The 21,682-nt window shown below is 44.1% G+C and overlaps 1 protein-coding gene across 6 annotated transcripts in view; it reads left to right on the forward strand.

Annotated features, from left to right (window-relative positions):
- NUDT14 (nudix hydrolase 14) overlaps window positions 1-21,682 on the forward strand; it is a 411,355-nt gene that overhangs the window by 264,795 nt on the left and 124,878 nt on the right. For all 6 annotated transcript variants that reach the window (XM_085626220.1, XM_085626223.1, XM_085626222.1 and 3 more), the window contains one exon: window positions 13,241-13,305. In XM_085626220.1, the coding sequence (XP_085482346.1) occupies window positions 13,241-13,305 (65 nt within the window). The remainder of the gene's footprint in view (window positions 1-13,240; window positions 13,306-21,682) is intronic.

A 21,682-nucleotide genomic window follows, 5' to 3' on the forward strand; every position in this document is an offset into this window, starting at 1 on the left:
ATTCATTTGGAATAATAATGCACCTTGTATAAGTTACCAAAAAATTTAATTTGCAAAATGTAATGGTGGTATTAGTATGCCAGACTTTTTAAATTATCATAAAACGTTTATTTGAAAACAATTTTAATAATGCTCCTCCATGGCTTCACATTGAAAGAAGTTACTTACTTTACTTCCTATGTTTGCTCCAAATTCTTTATTGTGAAGGTCTGCAATATTGAAATCTACAAAATTAATTTTACAAAATGTGGATTCTCTATTTGAAACACCTATTTCTCGCTCCTTAAATATATCCTTATGGATTAGTCAGATTATGAAGCTTAATCATAACATACAATTTTGGAAGTATTGGATAAATGCGGATATCTTTTACTTAAAAGATATATATCATATTACCTCTTTTGAGGAAATGCAACAGAAGTTTCTTTTACCTCACTCGGTTATTTCTAAATACGAGTTTGTATGTAACTCTATCCTGGATTCATTTCCTAGCAATTTTCCAATGAGAAATGTATCTGATTTAGAAACATATGCCTTTTCATCTCATGCTGTGTCAATGTTTTATAAAAAATTGAATAATTTTGATAAAGATAATATTCATTTTATTTCTTCTTTTTGGAATAATGAACTCAATCTTTCTCTTTCTCAAGACTTGTGGAAGAAAATTTAGATGAGCAATGTTTCGGGATGGTTACCAGTAGCTGTATATCAAACAAGTTCTTTCATATTATTTAATTGTTTATGGACTCCGTTAACAATGTTTAAAGCAAAACGATTAAATTCTCCCACTTGTTGGCATTGTAATTTAGCTCCAAGTTCACTTAAACATATGCTTTTTGAGTGGAATATTGTCTTTAAGTTTTGGAATGAGGTTTGGAATGTTAATACAAAACTCTCTTTCATTTATCAGATAAACTTTCATATAATTTGTTGATTTGTAAATCGGTATTACTCTCAACAAAACTTTCAGATCTAGATAATAAGCTTTTTAACTTCTTAATATCTGCTTCTCTCAAATCCATTACTACTAGTTGGAAAGACGCCTCAGTATTATCAATACATGCATGGTGGTCATGGATCATTTTCACCAGAAAGGGAGCGCATTTGACTATACTGGGTGTTGTTCAGAATTAATCCACTTACCATTCGTTTTGGAATCCAATTGATAACTATATAGAATTATGCTTTTAATTGCTTTAAATATTATGTATCAAGTTCAGTTAGTTAGATTTTATTATATGGCTCAGTTACGTAATACTTATTACCGATTCATATTGCTCCCCCTCCAGCTGTGTTTTTAAAATTGTAGTTTCTATCATACTGCAATTCTTATCATACAGATGTAATGTTCATCAAATGTAATATTGCAAGCTTAATGTTATTTCATCAGTGCTCTTTTTTGTTTGGTCTATGCTTATCATAAAGTCAATAAAATATTTTAAACAACAAAGAGCTTACTGCCAATAGCTATTGTTCTGTCAGTCGCATGCACTAGGAAATCCTTCTTGTGTACAAGTTTCCAATGTCGTGAAAACCTGCACATGAACCTAAAGAATTTCCAGACAATAATTGCTGTTGCTGATTTTGGATTTCCCTGGTTGAATGCTGTTGCTGCTTCTGTAGTATTGTGTTTACTCCCCTGTCTTACCTCACAGTCTCACCTTGTCTGTTTCTGTTGTTTGCTTTTTGTTTCATCGCTTGTACACAATCTTCCTCACTGTTCCCTATGAGACTTCACCTTCAAAGCAAATTCGAAATTGTGGGCATCTTTCTGGCTTTCCAATTGAGTTTTTCCTTAGTACTGTTTGGGTTTCTACGCTTCATCCCTGTGTCCCTGAATGCCAGGTTATTTCCACGTTTGCTGAGTTTCCAACCTTCTACCTGTACGGTCTTTTCCTTTTATTACCAGATATCTTTGACCCTGAGATTCTTATATTCTTATGAATTCACAAAGTTGACAGCATTTCTTGGTTTCTTCGGGTTTGAATATATTTTTGCCTGTATTATTGTGTTTGAATGCTGTTTAAATTCCCTTGCCTTTCTTACACTAGGTTTTCCTACTTCTGCTAGTGTAGACCCAGTCTTTAGTCCCTAGCAGTTTTGCCACTTACATTTTCCTGGTAGGCTGCAGGCTAGGGGGTCGCTCTCATAGAAGGATGGGCTTCCATAAACAAACCCTGTTCTAGTCATGGCCTTCTGTAGAGCATTTGGTTTGAAAGTTTTTTCAGGGCTAATTTTATTTCATGTCCATTTCTGATCTCTAGTTCCAATTTTGTCTGTATATTGCATGCAGCTGACACTGATCCTGTGATCCTGTGATTTTATGCTGATTTATATACTACATTTGTTCAGATTTCTATTCCCTCATCGCATACAAAAACATCCCTTGCTTCGTGTCTTTTCTCATATCTTTGTGGATAGTCATCTTTTGATCACTCCAATTCCTGTGACTAACAGTTAAGGTATATGATCTGCATTTTATGCACCTTATTGCCCTAGCTGCACCTTGAGATTCTGTCAAGCTAAGTGAAGGAACTTACTCCTCTAAAATTGGAAGAAATGTAAAAGAAAGTATATTGTCTCAGGGAAACTTTTTTTTTTAAAGTTAACATATGCACATGCACTTTAGACATGATTGCATCTACACCAGGCATCTTTTCACATGTGTTTGCTTATGCATTTGAGTCCTCATGGAAAGTTTTAATTGGTGCTGTATGTGTTCTCCGTAGGATTTAAATGTAAATATTTTTGTGACTTTGGTTGTGTTTTGCTGTCCTATGTGAAGTTCGGGACTTCTAGGAGCATTACTAATAGTTGGCTGTCAGAACGGACGTTTCCAACCATCTGTGCTTCTGTCTGATGTCCACCATTTTTCACCTTTGTCTTAAAGTTCACTTGTATCTTTTCTCTTAAGCAAACATTTTGAGGCCCCTGATCCTGAGGGACCCTTTGTGCTGTAGGTCTGGTGTTTATCAGTCACTCCCTTGGTGTGCCCTGATGTGGGAGATCCTCCATTGATTCCAAGCCCTGCCGTCTTGAAGGGTAAACCACCGCAGCATTATATTGTTTTGGGATGCACAAACTGCACCCAGACGTTCTATATTAGGTTCAGTGCAAACATGAAATCCATGCTTGCTCAGGTGTAAATGTCCACAGACGTTATTTGCACAGATTTAACAATAATGATCACATACCTCGGAACTAGTGTACGTGGATGATGGTTCATGACCAGTATCATTGGTGGTTACCCTTTTTTAATCGTGAACCTTCTTTGAATTGGATTTGCAAGGTAGGTGATTTCTGCCAGCTACATATAAAAAAGACATGCCCGGCTCCATTCTTCCTCTCCTGCTTCCTTCATCTCCCAGACCCGTCTATCTCAGAGGAAAGCACACAGCCACATCTAGGCAGTGGACGTTACAGGGCCATCTGTTAAGAGTGAAAGGGTAACCTTGCTGGAAAATGCCTTCTAAAGAATGAAACCTTCCCCCTAAAGTAGGTGGTTGGATTTTCAAAATACAAAGCCTGGACACCTCTGGTTAACAGCAGAATGCTATGCAACTGACTGGATACAGATATATGTGCTGGAGGCCCTCTGACGTTCAGTGAAGATCTTGATACAGACCTGTGTGAACCTTGATGGTGTGCGTCAAAAATGTGGAGCAAGTATGAAGGGGCAAGTATGAAGGCCCTGAACCTTTCCTGCTGACTTACCTACCTAGAACCCCCCTCCAGCCCAAGCAGACCAGAGACAGACACAGAGCACCTAGAAGTCTGCTCCCTTGTCAAAAGTCCAGATAATGTCTGCCTCAAAATATACATGGCAGTTGAGCAGAGCGGGAGCTCTACCCCTTGAGCACACACTCTCCTTGCACCAGCTTCTTTTACTTTACTGATGCCTTGGTCTGATCTTTGTGTGTAGCTGTCCAGCACCTGATTGGCCTGCAAGCAGTCAAAAGAAAAGAGGTTAAGTGGTTCCATTGTGTGCTGGTAACTCAAACACTTCTTCTTTGTGGATTAAACAATTGACTGCCTCCCTTCACCACCTGAGTCAGTCTGCTCTAGGAAGAGAGCAGCAGAGCTTCAGTTCCAAAGTCCTTAGCAGTGTATATTGTGGTGCATTTGCTTATGGCAATATAGGTGTGTTAGTTGTAGGAGGGTTGGTTACCCTGCCCTCTTCCTGTATCAGTGTTGTTCAGTAATGGTACTCACTTGTTTATTTTGATACATGAACAACAGTGCAGTATTTTCTACACTAACTGGCACAGGCATCAACAATGCCATTTGCGATTCCTTATTAGCGAAAAATAAGGATTCGCTAATAAGGAATAGCAAAAGACTATGCATGTAGAAATCGCTTAAAAAATAGCGATTTCTAAACATTCCTTAATTGCGACTCGCAATTAAAGAATACCTCCCCATTCATTCCTATGGGCCTAGAGGCCCACAGGAATGAATGGGAAGAAATTCTTAATTTGCGATTCTCAATTAGAGACTCGCAAATTGAGAATGCAATTTCAAGGGTGTCAAAAGGACACCCTGTTGCACCCCTGAAATCTGAATATGAGTACATCTTGCACACACACCCTAAGGGCATGTGTGTGTGAAATGGAACTTTGAAAAACGCACTTTAGTGCATTTTTCAAAGTTTTTGCAAATTACCATGAAGTTCAACTTCATGGTAATTTGCTCCCCCTATTAGCAAAATCGCTAGTTTTTTTACTTTAATGCATTGCATTTAAGGAATCTCAATTTGCGATTCCTTAAATGGAATGGCAATTTAAGAAATCTCAATTTAGAGATTACTTAAATTGCGAGTTTTGCATTTGGGATGATGCATCCCAAATGCAAAAACACCGCTCGCAAAGGGGCAGATTCTGAGAATCTGCCCGTTTGCGACCGGTTTTTGCTTTGATGCATGTAGGCCTAAGTGATTTCCTCACTGCTGCACACACTCCTGAACATGTGTAACTTCCATTCTTGTGTAGTGCAGAATGATGTTGTTAATGAGAAATAGTTGAAGAACAGTAAAACAAATGATCAGAAAGTAAACAAAATAGTTACAATAATGTGTGTATACAATTGTTTCATTTTTTCCTGGAACTTTGTGACATTTCATGAAATGTTATTGGTGCCAACATAGAGCTAGTTCAATCAGAAAATGTTTCTCAGTGAATGTCAGACCCAGTTCAGGGGTCTTGGAGCATGAAGGGGGAGCATGGGGGGCACATACTGGGCCTCAGTCATGATGATTGAGGCCTCTTATCTCCAATATCCAACAGCAGTCCTACTGGGGAATGTGGAAACTGAGCACTAAGTACACCCATTTTGCACTTGACTCTCAGGGAAATGAGGCGAACAGTACACGGCTTACTTAGAGCAGTCTTTCGGGTTTTCTCAGAACTCAATAATTCACGAAATAATAATAATTTACTGTTCAGTAAGTGCTTGTTGTTAAATAAGAAAACTGACTTTATTATTATTTTTGCAATGCAGGATTAATCTGGTTACATGTAAAAGACTATAGGATTACAGGTTGCTACAGGGAATATCTAGTTACTGTACAGATGTTAGACAGGTACTACTCCCCTGTGCTTCCTTCTCAGTTGGCTTATAGTAACAATGAGGTGACCCAGTATCCCTCAGAACCTGGGCGGTCATATACAAAACAAACAATTGGTTCTGTCGGGTGTGTACTATTTCTTAAAACATTAGACCAATCATAGGTTAATTCACATAAAAGACAAATTGTCATAAGCAACACACATAGAGACCAAAAAAGGGGGTATTTGAAAAGTTTTATAAATTACGTCATTTATAAATCCCCACATTCAATTTGCTTGGCTGTCACGACAAAAGGTAAACTGTAATTTGTGACAAAGTGACATGTGGTGCTCAGTGCTGTGGTTAAGGTGCGTAATATATACAAAGTGACTTCCATGGTATTAACGTTTCTTTTAAAGAGGCCAGAACACAAAAGCTATTTGAATAGTTCTGTAGACTGAATAAGTAGGTCTTTATACAGAGTCTTTCAGCTGGTTCAGGGGATATGTCGACGTTTCAACCCAAGGGGGCATTACTGTCTTACTCAATGCGGGTCTTCATCAGGACAGGGACAATGGGGACAGCCTAACGGGGCCCAGAGCGATTCAAGGGGCGAGTATGCACGCAGTAGCAAGGGTGTAATGCGCTGCAAGAATTTTTCCCAGTGGAGTTTCCCAGTGAAGGGAATCGACTCCTGTCTTCCAAATAGTCTGGGATGGCAAAAAGAACGATGTGGTGAAGGATCACAGGCAATCGTCCTGTCTCCTGTGATCATGAAGATCACTGTGCGATTCTAGATGAACCCAGGAAAAACGAATTATTCCGGTCAGCGGGTGCAGGCAAACGTCCTATCTACTCCCTATGGAGTAGATAGGACGTTTGCCTGCACCCGCTGACCGGAATAATTCGTTAAAACGTCCTATCTACTCCATAGTATGGCTCCACTCCTTCCTCACCGGCAGAACCCAAAGAATCAGACTGCCACCCTTCATCTCCGAACACGTAGAGATCAACTGCAGAGTACCTCAAGGATCATCTCTCAGCCTGACGCTCTTCAACATTTACATGGCCCATCGTCAGACAGCACGGACTGAACATAGTCTCCTACGTCGACAACACCCGGCTCATCCTCTCCCTTACCAAGGATCCCTCCACCACCGATTCAACTTCCAGGAAGGAATGAAGGACATAGCATCTTGGATGAGCAGCAGCTGTCTGAAGCTCAACTCGGAGAAGGCAGAGTTCCTCGTCCTTGGACCCTCTCCCACTGCGTGGGACAACATCTGGTGGCCCAATGCCCTCAGAAGCCCGCCCAGCCCCACAGACCATGCCTGGAACCTCGGCATCGTACTCTACTCCTCCCTCTCAATGATTCGACAAGTCAACGCCGTCACCTCCATCTGCTTCAACACCCTCCGCATCCTTCGCAAGACCTTCAAATGGATCTCCCCCGAATCAATAAAGACTGTCACCCACGCACTCATAACCAGCAGGCTGGACTACAGAAGTGCACTTTATGCCGGAATCAACAAGTCCCTGCTCCTCCGCAAACTCCAGACCATACAGAACACTGCAGCCAGACTTGTCCTCTGCAACCCTCAACAAGAACACATCTCCCAACACCTGCAAGACCTCCACTGGCTTCCCGTCGAGAAGAGAGTAACCTTCAAGATACTCACCCACGCCTACAAATGCCTCCACAACACCGGACCCCAATACCTCAACGAAAGAATATCCTTCCACGTACCTAAGAGAAAACTCCAATCCGCTGACCTCGCACTCGCCGAAACCCTGCGCATCTGCAGAGCCAGAACGGGTGGAAGAGCCTTCTCCTACATTGCGGCCAAGACCTAGAACGAGCTCCTGATTGACATCAGATGCACCTCCTCTCTGCACATCTGCAGGAAGACCCTCAAGACCTGGCTCTTCGACTGACTGGAGCTGCTTACCCTCCCCCAGCGCCTTGAGACCCTCACAGGTCAGTAGTGCGCTTAACAATTCCCTGATTGATGTACTAAGGAAGAGGACTCATGGTGACTGCCCAACGTCCTGGGAAGTCCATAACGCAAGATTCCTTGCATTTCCGACATGTGGCTTATCGGTCGTCAGGCACTGATGTCAATGTAGAAACTGGGACTGGAAGGACAATGAAAACTTCCTGACTGCTTTTGCTCCTAGCTCGCCTACGGAGATCATGGTTACTTCTACTGCCTATCCCCAATTTCCGATGACATGATCAGGATGTGTGATCAGAGCACCACGAAGACTTATCATAGAGCTATAATTATAGATATGTTTGTAAAAAAATATTTAACAGAGTGGAAGATGTAGTTTTGTGCGAGTTAGCAAGACGGAACCTTTTTGGCTCCTGAAGGATTCCTTAGAACTGTTAGGTAAGTGTTAGAGCGAAGTATATAGGTTTAGAATGTTGAGTTTTCAGTTACAAGCAGAAGAATAAAGACATGTTATACTAAGCTCTGTGTGTGGTGTAGTCCTTGGCGGGTGCCCAAGCTCGGGAGGATGCTACAGTTGATATCTCGCTGCTAGGCCTCTTCTCCGGACCCCCACCATCAACAAACCTAAGCCTTTTTTGGGTTATTTAGAATAGTTTGTGTTTAGGCCGCCATATCTTTTTTCCACTTAGGCTATCCACACCAAATTTGCGTCCTTTTTTTCCAACATCCAGGGATTCTAAAGGTACAGAGAGTTTGTGGATTGCCCTGGCGGGAACTGAAAAAGTAGACAAAATATAGCTACATTTTGATTTTTGGGGGAAAAGTAGGATAAATGTGCTCTGCAAAAGAGTGTATTTTTTCCCAAAAAAATGCAGCAATGAAGGATTATTATTTTTTACCATCGTTTTGGCATTTTTCAAAGAGGTAGCCCATTTTTCCTAGTTTTTGCATTTTCAACTGCTATCAGTTTGTGGTGGAAACAACTGTGAAACCCACGGTTGATCGTGGAGAGCTATGGATTTCTGAAAAGTAGATAACATTCTGAATTCAGCATGGGGTCATTTGTGTAGATGCCTCAAGGTTTTCTCAAGGAAACTAACTGTTGAATAAACAAAAAAATTAAAATTAGTAGGAACAATTGTCCAGTAGTGGCTGCGTTTTAATTTGTAACTTCTCATCACCAAGGCCTATTTATAAAAGTAATATACCTTTACATCCGCTAACACCTTCTGGTTGCGGGGATACATTGGGTTTGTGGATTTTCCAAGAACTTGAGGTACCCACAGCCAATAACTGATCTGCACCTTGCAATGCCTTTCATTGCGTACTAGATATAGAGCAATTTATATGGTAAATTATAAAGAGTTTTAAAATAGGTATCAGGGAAACCTATGTATTTCCGAAATCGGGACAAGATATGAAGTTTATAAGCAGTTGTTATTTGCACATCTCTGAATTTGTGGGTACCCAAACTAGCATGTAAATTAGAGAGCAATACTCAAAATGTCTTCTTTTTTACTCACTGTCTTAAATTTGGAAGGCACAAATGCAGAGAAATACAATTTCTAATAACACTTCTACTATTCTGTGTTGCCCTAAATCTCAAGATAAAAATGGAACCTCACTTGTGTTAGTAGGGCTACTGGCCTCTACAGGAAAGACGCCAAAACACAACATGCACACATCACATTTTTCCTGTGAAGCCTGACCCTTTTTTGCAATATGTCTAACTGTGGATTTTGGGGTCTAGCTCAGCTGGCACCTAGGGAAAACTGCACATTTTTTAAAACTAGACACCTGGGAAAATCCAGGTTGGAGTGACTTGCGTGGAACTCACCTGATTTATTACCCAGAACCCTTGCAAACCTCAAACTTTGACAAATAAAACACATTTTCCTCACATTTCTGTAATGGAAAGTTCTGGAATCTGCAGTTAGCAACTAATTTCGTACCACTTATCATTCCCCCAAGTCTCCCGAAAAAATTGGTTCCTCACTTGTGTGTCTGGGCCTATTGCCCGCAACTAGAACAGATCAAGACAAGGTCACGTATTGTCCCTTGTCAAGGACTCCCATTGATGTCAGTTTGATCTGTTCCTGTTGCGAGCACTAGGCTCAGCCAAAACAAGTGGGGCAGCATTTGTATTTGGACAAGTGGGGAAAAACTAGGTGCTAGGAATTTTGTGGATTCCCTCTGATTCAGGAAGAATACATCACAGAAATGCAAGGAAAATGTGCTATTTTAGTCAGATTTTGAGGCAGGGCATTGTGGGTAGGAAACCTCTGAGAGGTCATCGAGAGGCACACCACCCTGTAATCCCCCCCTGTGTCTAGATTCTAGAAATGCCTGTCTTCTGTAGGTTTTTCTGGGTGGCTGCCAAACCCAGGCCTTAAACCTGCAGATACCCCTTTTGTTGATGTTGCCACGTTGCGTCTTGGACCCCACTGTTTTGCAGGCACTAGGCCCTCCCACACAGGTGAGGTACCATTTCTATCAGGAGATATGTGGGAACTCTGGGTGGCAGGAAATTTGGGCCTCCCAGCAGATTCCAATTCTTTGAGGGATCCAAGCAAACCACCCTGGAGTCCCTCTGGTGTCTAGTTTACTTAAATATCTAGAGTTGGTAGATTTTCCTTAGAGACAATGTACACCCTGGCAGAGAAAGACAGAAAAGACAAATATTACTGCATAACCATTTACTCCTCAAGTACACACACATACTAGTTGGATTTGGCATGAGGGTGAATGAAAAGTTCAACATTTTATTAAGAACAGATTTCACGAAATTAAATTCAGTTTTAATAATTGAAAGTTCAGAATGCTAAACGAATGACTCCCAGCTCATTAGCTGTATAGCCATATTGCCATGTCAGAGCACCAACCACATTACATGCTATTCACACACCTTTCATGCGTGATGCACACAAAACCATTCACACCACCAGCTGCGGGCCCAGCACACTGCAACACTCACATCAACAAACGGCGGCATTCAAGGGCTCATCACTTTGATGCACCCACAGGACTGACACAACAATCACACAGCTTGGCAGCTGACAGAGTGTGTGGACTGGCATATAGCAGGCAATGTGTGTGTAGCACACACACCACCAGCCAAATGTCAACTCACACGCACCACCAGCCGGAGGCCAACAACACACACCACCAGCGCATTCACCACCAGCCAGATGCAAAATTAGACACAAAAATCCTACCTCAAGGAAGCTGGTGGAATGTGTGGACTGGCTTTTCGGTAGCTGTGTGTGTGTTGGGTGAAGTGACTTGCTGCTGGTCACAAAACACACACACTGCCAATAAAGCGTCAGTCCACACACACATCTCCAGCCAAGGGCCAGTTCACACACACTCCCAGCCAAGGGCCAATCCACACACACTGCCAGCCAAGCGCCAGTCCACACACCGCCAGCCAAGCGCCAGCCCACACACTGCCAGCCAAGCCCCAGTTCACACACTCCGCCAGCCAAGCGCCTGTCTACACATACCGCCAGCCAAGCACCAGTCTATACATACCAACATCACTTTTTTTAACAAACAAGAAAACACAAACCAGTTTAAATGAGATGAAAAACCAATTATTACTACAAATACAACAGATATAATGAAATGAATAAAAAAAAACGCAAACCGTGAAACTGAACAAAAAATATAAAATAATATAGACCAGTCAGTTAACTTATGCTCTCCTGGTTGCTCCCAATACTTGAGCTGTGTGTGGTACGGTTTAAAACATGCTGGTACACATATCTCAGGATTAGAAGGACACTCAGGCAGTACATACAACTCTTCTTTCGCACACCTCTTCGGACACAGACTCTACATCACCTACAGGGATAGTTTTTTGGGATGTGGGAGGAACATATTCAGAAAGTGCCGATCTTTCAATCTAAAGGGAAGTGTACGATGCACACCTTCTTTTTAAAAAAAAAAAACGATAAATTGTTTAATCTAATGGGGATCTTGTTAGCATGTGCTATGCTGGAATGTGTCCTGTAATATTATGAAGAACCAGACCATGATAATTGTGTGGAACAACATGCACTACTATTGAATTTATCAAAACAATAATTTCCAATCTTAATCCGGATAACCAATGTATACATTTTATTGTCAATTTCTTAGAAAATTCTTTTTAAACATAATGCGAATTGACATAAATGCTGCCATCATTTTACATACAGCTGAAAAGTATGACTGAATTTAATATTTGCACCCCCAGGGCCGCTCCCCAACAACAACAAAAAAGCCCTGGTGGTCTAGTGGGCTACCGCCCTTCACCAGAGATCTGATCGGCCTAAAAACAGCAGAAATGCACTCCTGGGTGGGCAGAATACAAAAAAAATTATTCCCCAAAGGGAGTGACAAAAAAAAGGCCTGGTGGTCTAGCGGTGTGGGTTAGTGCTCCACGATCGTGTCCCACCCGGGATTGTGGAGCAAGAATGCACTACAGACTGACACAGGGGGAAAGAAAAAACTCTTTCCTTTCACCCTTGTGTGTGTTCTGTATTCTAACACTCCCCCTCCACTTCCACCCCGGAGAAGGATTATCTAAAAGGCGTCCTCTCTCCTAAACGCGATGTAAGTAAAAGGATTCTAGTACATCCCCGGCAGCATCTGATGATGTCAGCTCACCATTTGCATGCTGATGTCATCACATTGCCGAGAAGGGGGAGTTGGAAATGGCAGCGGAAGCGCTTCTGATGCCCCCCCCCCCCCATGGATCCGTGTTGCAGGGGACCATGTGGGGAGCGCAACCGCTCTTCACACAGGCCGTTGGCAGGACGGCCTGAAACTGTCCTCAGCACACGCTCACTGAGGATGGCTCTAGGCTGTCCTGCCACCGACCTATGTGAGGAGCGCTTGCGCTCTCCACATGGCCCCCGCAACACGGATCCAATGGGGGAGCAGCAGAAACGCTTCCGCTGCCATTTCCAACCCCCCCCTCCTCGGCAATCTGATGACATCAGCATGCACATGGTGAGCTGACGTCATCAGATGCTGCCGGGGATGCACTAGACCGCCCTGAGCACCAATGGGGTTAAGACAGGTGCTCACTCACTTAAAAGAAAAGCCAAGTGGAATTTTAGAAATTTCACTAATTTCGCCTAATGCGAAATTCGGGAATATCACTAATTTAGCTGGCATATCTAAATGTTTGCTGGGGCCTAGATTGGAATATGTTGTAATATGATTAAGAAATGCACTGGATTCGAGAAGAGTGGATTTTTGTGACATTGTTAATAAGGAAGGTAAATAACATCTTTTTGACTTTGTCCTTATCATTTTGTCTTGCATAATGTCTTTTAATGAGATGGAACAGTAAGTTCTGAATTTTTATTGCCCATCTCTTACATGTTGATAAAGCCACTCTGGCAGAGATAAAATTACTGTTCTCTTCCTGAGCAGAACCACCATTAAGCACTCTCGAGGATGCTTTCGGTTTTGGGCTACTTTCCCAGCTGCTTTCTAAAATTCATTGGCTCGCATTTATAGCTAAGTGTATTGGTAAAAGCTTCAGTGCGGCGCAAATCATTGATATTTTTCCTGTAAGCTTTGCTTACTGTCTATAACTTTATTCGCTAATGCATGTGTCTTCAAAGTGACCTGGGTTGCTTGTTAATGTTTTCTATGAGGGGTGGAAAACAGCTATTTTCATGCATAGCATCCAACTGCTGGCAGTAATATTGCTGCTTCTTCACATTATCTCTTTTTTTCCCTCTTAGTGTTTCGATCCTTATCTTCAATACAACTCGGCAGTGCTTTGTTGTGGTGAAGCAGTTCCGCCCAGGTAATCATTTAATCAGTGTATTTGCTGTCAAAGGAAGCTCGCTCTTAAAGTTATAGCAGAAGGAAGGCTGTGTGTAGGGCCAGTGTGTCATGATGTGATGTATTCCTTGTTGCAGAGCTTGTGCCCTTTGGCGAGATAGAATGTACGAGATCTGTGGGATTATTAATCCCGAAAGCCAAACATTGATGCTTAAAAGAATTCACTGAAAATATAACCCATTTATTCTAAGGACCCAATAAAGCCCCAAAGCACCAGCATCTCAATATCTGGCCTTTGTGCTCTCTCCCTCATGCTGGAGCAACCATACCCTTACAGTGGTGCTTTGTGTAGCACAAACTCCACCCATGCTAATTTTCTACCACACACACATGCATATATTAACCTAACATAGATCTTTTGCTGTAATAGTTGAGTTGCCTTAAGTGGATGACTGAAAATATGTTTGGTGGAACTGTATGTAAAATAATGGGAATAAACAAAATCATATTTAATGAAACTGCAGGTAGCCTGGAAAGAGGGAACTAAATTAACCTGAATCATTATAGTTAGTTTTTTTCTTTTTAAATATCTGCCTCTAAGGATACGATATTCCACTGTTGCTCTGCTCCACAATTACTCGTGCAAGAGAGTTTTTTGTGCAGGCTTGCAGCATAGGAGGAAGTCCTGCTTTGACAGTAAAATCTCATGCAAATAAAATGTTGTAAGGCAGCCGCTCCCCTCGTGTCAGCCTTTTACTGCAATTGATGGTTATGATAATGCATATTCCGCCCACAAACCTTTTGATACATTGGTTCTTATTCTTCATTTAGCTTGTCCGTTTTCCCTAAGTGGGGGTGCCCAAGAAATTGCATTAGTGAGGTAGCGATAGTAATCAATTAGATTCTTTTTCTACTATGGTAAGGCGCCTTATGCTTTTTTGAAGTTTGTCAGATTAGGAACAAGACAAGGCACTTGACCCCGCAGTAAGTATGAAGACTTTGTAGCAAGAACTGTTGGCATTCATTTTACGAGGCAATCTTATCTGAGGATGTAATGGTTTCTGCCTTCATTACTGGATCAGTTGATTTCACATGCACCTTGTGGGCACCTATCACTTAGATAATCTGCCTGATCGTGTCACCTGGATGCGTGGTTGAGGACGGTATTAACCTCCAAAATGGGTGAATCAATGTGTTGCTAAAGACAAAATTCAAAACAGCATTGCAAAAATACAGTCCATTAGAAAACAAATTACTGATTCAAAAAAGGAAGTTTGAGATCAGCAATTTTGAGAAAACAGTGAAGGTTTATTAAAATATAAAAGTTTGATACAGAAGGCAAAGATGTAGGACAGTTCAATAAATCAGAAATCAATTGCCATAAAGGCTCTTGGCATTAGAAATAAATGCAACAATGAGCAGAAAAATAGCCCACGCTCAAAATTCTCCAGCTGCTCTTAGCATTCCTTGATGGTCTCTAAGACAAGAACCACCAATAAAGCCAGATCAGCCATTACAAGAGGAATATCATTGATGTCTGGTCTTGGTTTGGCACACAATTCTATTACATCAATGCAGTCATAGTTGGAGACTTCATCTTCATAATTCTTTGGAATCGGCAGCAGCATTGCAGGATTTAAAGTATTAACCTTCTTATTGATATGTTGTCAACTGCCAATAATATCTGCTCATATGTTGACAGGCTGCTGTTTGTCATGTTCCGAGTTTGTGTACGAATCAGCAAAATGTCAACTAAATGAGATACAAACACAATCAGCGAATAGCCCATTACAGTTCCCACAGTTTGCTCAGTTGGGAGACAAACAGCTGCTATGAATTTTAGACAACCAGGAAGAACTGCAGCTACTGGATCTAATGTAGTATATTTGGTACTACTGGACATTATGGAACTACAATTTTATTTATTTTACTAAGATCTTGGACCACCCTCCACTTACTATTTGTTTTTTTTTTAAATATCCATCACATGTAAGTTGCAAGGACCACCAAGCACCTCTTGTAGGATACCCTGTTCAACCATTTTGTTTCTTATGGGCTTCATTCCTTCCTCTGCTTCTCGTGAAAGTTTATATTGTCAAGTCCTGGCGTAAGCTGCATCTCATTTAATGGTAATTTTTACTGGCTCTGCACTGTTTATCAATCCAATCACTTTACCTGTGAAATCCCATACATCTTCTTTTACTGTATGTTTTAATTCAAGAGGCAGGTCACATTTTTAAGAACTTGGAACAACTAGAGTCTTGACTCTCTCGCTTTAATTTTAATTACTGAATACTTATCTTTAGACTAAATTGCAACTCCATCTGGTGTACAGTAAATAACCCAATTCATCTTGCACATCTTATCCCTGCCAAGTAAACCAACATCCGTCATCATTTCATTTGCAGTGGTATCTTTAGGGTGAGCCTTTTCATCTTCCATAATATTGAAAAAGCACTGGGCCTTACAACATAGGGCCTGATTCTGATGCGGTTCGGAAAGCTTCCTGACCGAATGGGTTTGGGAATGGTTTCCAACTGAATCGGATCGGGAGAGTCCAACCGACCGAGTACGATGTATCCGGATGCTTCCAGATACGATTTGGTTGGACTCCCATTCACTTCAATGGGAGCCTTTGTCCGACCGAATGCATAGGCTCCCATTGAAGAAAGGGGTGGCTGGAGAAAATTGGGCACCCTGTGGCGGGCACCACCTGGTGCCTGCCACACTGTGCATGGCAGGTAAGCGGAGACCCTTGTGTATCCCCACGAGCCTGATTGGTAAGGCTCTAGGTGCAGGGTGGCCCCCAAAGTCTGATTACGACTGCCAATTCGAGTCAGATGGCACAATTAGGAAAGGCTTCCAAATCCAGCATCGTACTCAGTCGTTTGGAAACACAGCCTGTAGAGATGTACGATTCTGCTCCGTACAGCTCGTAATTCCAAATTCTGTCGGGTTTAGATTTGGATATTCCTAACGCCTATCTCGCATCGTACTCGGTCGATTGGAAACCTTTCCGAGTCGGTTGGAAAGACAAGTTCCCGATCCAATTTGGACGGAGCAAATGTCGTTAGGAGGCCTTCCTAACCGCATGAGAATAAGGCCCCAAGTCTCTTAGTCAAGTTGTTAAAACATTTTCCCAATTGGTAGTTAGGACCTTTGTTAGTTGACGTGACGCATTGAAAGGGAGAAAACACCAACAATACATGTCTAACTTGTGAAGCCAATGTGACCCCCACAAAAAGGACCCGTAATCATCAAATATAGTTAAAGGGGACTCGCGCTATCAATTTGGTGCCATACTACTGACCCGCGAGCCCGCCGTGAGGGAAACGGCCATCGTTGGGGGATTCTACTTCTTCCAGCCCACCAATCTTCATTATCGCCGCCGTGAGGGGAACGGCCAGCAGCAAACTACATCTTCCAGCAGCCTCTGCCCCAGGCGCCTGCCGCTGAAGTCATCAGGCAGCGCCTGGGACCCACTTAAGCGCCGCAGTTGACCCGCAGCGCGGGACGCGCGCTATCAATTTGGTGCCATACTTCTGACCCGCGAGCCCACCGTGAGGGAAACGGCCATCGTTGGGGGATTCTACTTCTTCCATCCCACCAATCTTCATTATCTCCGCCGTGAGGGGAACGGCCAGCGGCAAACTAAATCTCCCAGCAGCCTCTGCCCCAGGCGCCTGCCGCTGAAGTCATCAGGCAGCGCCTGGGACCCACTTAAGCGCCGCAGTTGACCCGCAGCGCGGGACGCGCGCTATCAATTTGGTGCCATACTACTGACCCGCGAGCCCGCCGTGAGGGAAACGGCCATCGTTGGGGGATTCTACTTCTTCCAGCCCACCAATCTTCATTATCGCCGCCGTGAGGGTAACGGCCAGCGGCAAACTACATCTCCCAGCAGCCTCTGCCCCAGGCGCCTGCCGCTGAAGTCATCAGGCAGCGCCTGGGACCCACTTAAGCGGCGAAGTTGACCCGCAGCGCGGGACGCGCGCTATCAATTTGGTGCCATACTATTGACCCGCAAGCCCGCCGTGAGGGAAACGGCCATCGTTGGGGGATTCTACTTCTTCCAGCCCACCAATCTTCATTATCGCCGCCGTGAGGGGAACGGCCAGCGGCAAACTACATCTCCCAGCATCCTCTGCCCCAGGCGCCTGCCGCTGAAGTCATCAGGCAGCGCCTGGGACCCACTTAAGCGCCGCAGTTGACCCGCAGCGCGGGACGCGCGCTATCAATTTGGTGCCATACTTCTGACCCGCGAGCCCACCGTGAGGGAAACGGCCATCGTTGGGGGATTCTACTTCTTCCATCCCACCAATCTTCATTATCGCCGCCGTGAGGGGAATGGCCAGCGGCAAACTACATCTCCCAGCAGCCTCTGCCCCAGGCGCCTGCCGCTGAAGTCATCAGGCAGCGCCTGGGACCCACTTAAGCGCCGCAGTTGACCCGCAGCGCGGGTGGCGCACGGGCAACGCCCGGGCGAGGCCCGGGCCAAGGGCGGGCCCGTCCTTGCCCGTCAAAGGCCGAAGGAGGCCGGGCTGGGCAAGCCCTCTGACACTCGAAGTAGGAGCTTACAACTGTAAGTACTGTTGCGGTTGTGGACGAGATAACTGTTTACTTCAGCTTGCGGTCCATTGTGACTTGTTGACTGTGCATCAATCTCCGGGTTCTGTGGCTCACTATCAATGGGGAAGAGGAAGTTACCTGAGGGTGGGGGCCCACTGACGAGTAAAAGAGGGAGGAAAGCCAAAAAAGTTGCCCATGCTGCCAGCAACTGTGTCCTAACAAGGATCGAGGGCATAGTGAATGATTGTGAGGAGATTTTGGGTACTAACATTGATACTACTTTAGCCATCGGTGGAAATCAGCCTGTGGTTGCGCCAGCACGGACACTTCCACATGAGAGACTTATTCCAGCTATGTTTACTAAGAAGCCATTAAATAAATCTTATACTCATGAGGGACATGGCCCAGCGGAGAGTATTTGTGGACTTTCACCTCCACCTAAAAATGTTGATCCAAGCGTCCCCGTAATTGCTAATAGTGAATGTATGTCCGCCCAATTACCCTGTTGTAATAGGTATGCTGTTTTAGATCTCAGTGCAGAGTCTACTGAAACTTCCACCCCTAGCAAAGCAGGGATGGCTAAGCCCCTTGTTAGTTCATCGTCCTGCAGCGTTTGTGGCCCCCTGAATGATGCCCTTCAATTAAGAGTGGATTCCCTTGAAAAGGAATTGGCTATGTTGAGGGTTAAGGTGGATCTGCTTGGTAATAGATCTCCTGGCCCAGCCCCCCCCCACCCGACTACTATTAGATCATGTCAGGTTTCGGGGGGAAAGAACTCTGAAGGGGCTGGGCGATGACTAGTAAAATGCCAGGGGTCCCAAGTTTGGCCCTCCATTGCTACCTCTGACCCCCTCACTCAATCTAAACTACACCTAGATCCGGGTTCCAGTAAGGGTAGTAGAGATGGCCTACTGGATCGACCCCTCCTGGGAGCCAACCGTGACTACATGGCTTTGACTAGGGAAGAGCAGCTGGTCCGGCCCTATCCAAGGCCCAACAAAGGCAATATATATTCAAGGGGCCCTATTCCCACAATCTTTATGACCAAGTTCCCTAAACCTATGAGCCCCCACAGTCATGAAACCAAAGAATCCCTTCATAATAAAGTAATTCATTGGATAAGATATGTGAGGGGTTGCAGGTCAGTAATACGGGAGGATCTGGCAAAGGTATTGAGGATCAAAAAAGATGGCTCATGGACAGATTGTATTGAGTTATTTAATGTTGAAATAGCTGAAAATCTGGTGGCACTAGAATTTCGTACTTCTCCGCCAGGACCATCGACAGTCCAGTTCCGCAACTCTCCTTTATGGTCATTTGTTGGGGAGGAAATCGAGTCAGGCCTAACCACAGTAGATTGACTGGACAAAACTTCCCTATTAGTTCCCGATATTAAAAACAAAAAGGGGAAAAAGGACGGTATAGCCCCCTATTCAACTCTTAGGGGGGTAGGGCAAGTGGAGTGGGGGATTTCATTGGCTGACCACAACAGCGATGTAAGCGTAGGAGGTATTGGAATTGCGGCCATCTCCAAAGGGCCACTACGCTTCCTTTCCTGGAACATTGCTGGGCTACAAAAAAAACTGTTGCTCCCTGAGTGGAACACATTCATAGATGGCCAATACATCTGTTTGTTCCAAGAAACTTGGAGCACGGTGCCCCTCCACAAGCATGGGTTTGCCACCCACTATATTCCAGCTACGAGAATTGGGAAAGGCCGCCCAGCGGGGGGACTTCATATTTGGATAAATGTTTGTCTAAACTGGGCAGTATCCTCTCATCCAACTCCCTCGATTGATATTTTACATTTGACGATGAAAGGCCCAAAAAAAGGCCTCAAAATGGAAATCTTTAACGTCTATGCTAGAGGGTCTCCTGGGGCCCAATTCTCTTCATCCATAGTACTATTAGAGAGAGAGCTATCCAAAATTAACCCCAACTCAGCGGTTATTGTGGCTGGAGATTTTAATTGCACATATGAACCTCTCTGTACCGTGGATGTTTTGGGTATTTTGGTGATCAGGATACTAAATTTGCAATCCCTCCCCTTAGTTTGGCTCCAATTAGGAAGTGCTCTCAAAGGGCCACACAAATGTGTGCCTTCACCCTGGAGCATAACCTCAGAGCCGTAAACGGCAGGTCACGCTCCGATATGTGCGGGGCTAATACATACAACAGAGCTAGCTGCCCGTCCAGGATAGACTATATCTTGTTGGACATACGACTCTGGCATGATTTAGTGGACATGGAAATTATACCAACTCAGGATAGTGATCATAATCCGCTTTGTATGCTCCTAAACAATTCCTGGTCGGACTCCAAATCTGTTAATGCAACAAAACTGATAACAAAAGAGGTAGTCCCTTCTCACTGTAACCGACACCTTAAATGGCATAAGGTTGCACATGATGAGGACAAACTGTGCAAAATAAGAGCCTTGGTAGAGCAGAAGTCTAGGGAGTTTGGATTTCTTCAAGAGCCCCTTATGGGTGCACAGAATTCCCCCCTCACACATTATTACCAAGATTTTATCGATAAAATGGGTCTTCTTCTCACCATTCCAGAGTCCCGCACTAATAAACCAATTATTGGGTCCACTAACCCGTGGTATTCCAGGGATTGTAGGGAGAAGAGATGTAAGCTAACTGTTGCCTTCCAAAGTAACAACATCTCTCTTGTTAGGCATGCTAGGAAAGAGTACGCTAAGTCTATCGAGCTAGCTAACCGTATATGGGAGGAAGCGCACTGGCAGGATCTTCGATCTGCAGCTCTTACACGGGACGCTACGCTGTTTTGGGGACTTGTTGATAAGGGTAGCCGCATGGTTGAGGCTTCGATCCCCAACCATATCTCCTCGCAACAGTGGCACACACACTTCACTAGGCTGTACAGTGAGGCTTATTGCCACTCACAATTGCCCAGCGATGCGCCCCTCCCACCCTCTGAGGATTCCCCAACAGCTGCGACCCCTGTTTCGGTCAGTGCTTTGGACCTTTTTAAGCTTAGCGAAGTCTCTTCTGCCATCTCAGGGCTGACAAATGGGAAGGCGGCAGGCCCGGATGGCATTCTGGGCGATCTCCTTCTCCATGACCCAAAAAGTTGGGCAGACCTTATTCTTTCTATATTGAATCTAATTGCTAGAGGTCATCCTGTTCCGGACTCCTGGAAGGGCGCCGAAGTGGTAGCCATATTCAAGAAGGGGAATAGGGAGGAGCCTGCCAATTATAGGCCGATAAGCCTAATTGATGTAATTCAGAAGGTGGTTGGCAGGGTCCTTCTTATGAGGGTCAGGATTTGGCTAGACGAAGCCAATGTGCTTTCACATTTCCAGGCGGGCTTTAGACACAGGGTGTGCACGATGGACCAGGTCTTCCGGTTTTTCACAATCTACTGGAAAGCGGTCGTTATTGGGAAAGGCAGTTTATATCTGGCCTTTATCGACCTAAAGACCGCATTCGACCTGGTCCCTTGTTCCAAACTCTGGGCGGTCCTGTCCGATTTGGGCTTTCCACCTGTGATCCTGGATATCATCATGCGCCTCCACTAGGGGAATTATGCAAAGATCAGGTGGGGCAACCAGGGCCAGCTGACAGACAGGGTGGCGGTAGATAGGGGAGTTCGCCAGGGATGTGTGCTGGCCCCAACCCAGTTTTCTCTCTACATAAACGGGGTGGTTGATTATTTGAGAGAGGTGCCTTCAGACGCCCCAGCCCTGGTAGGGGAAAAAAAAAAACACTCTCCTTTTTGCCGACGACACCCTTTTCATGTCAAAAAGTCCAAGTGGCCTCCAAAAACTGCTTGATAGGTTCTGTCAGTTCTGTGACGCACGG

Source organism: Triturus cristatus, chromosome 9, assembly GCF_964204655.1.
Source record: "Triturus cristatus chromosome 9, aTriCri1.1, whole genome shotgun sequence".
Classification (NCBI taxonomy): Eukaryota; Metazoa; Chordata; class Amphibia; order Caudata; family Salamandridae; genus Triturus; species Triturus cristatus.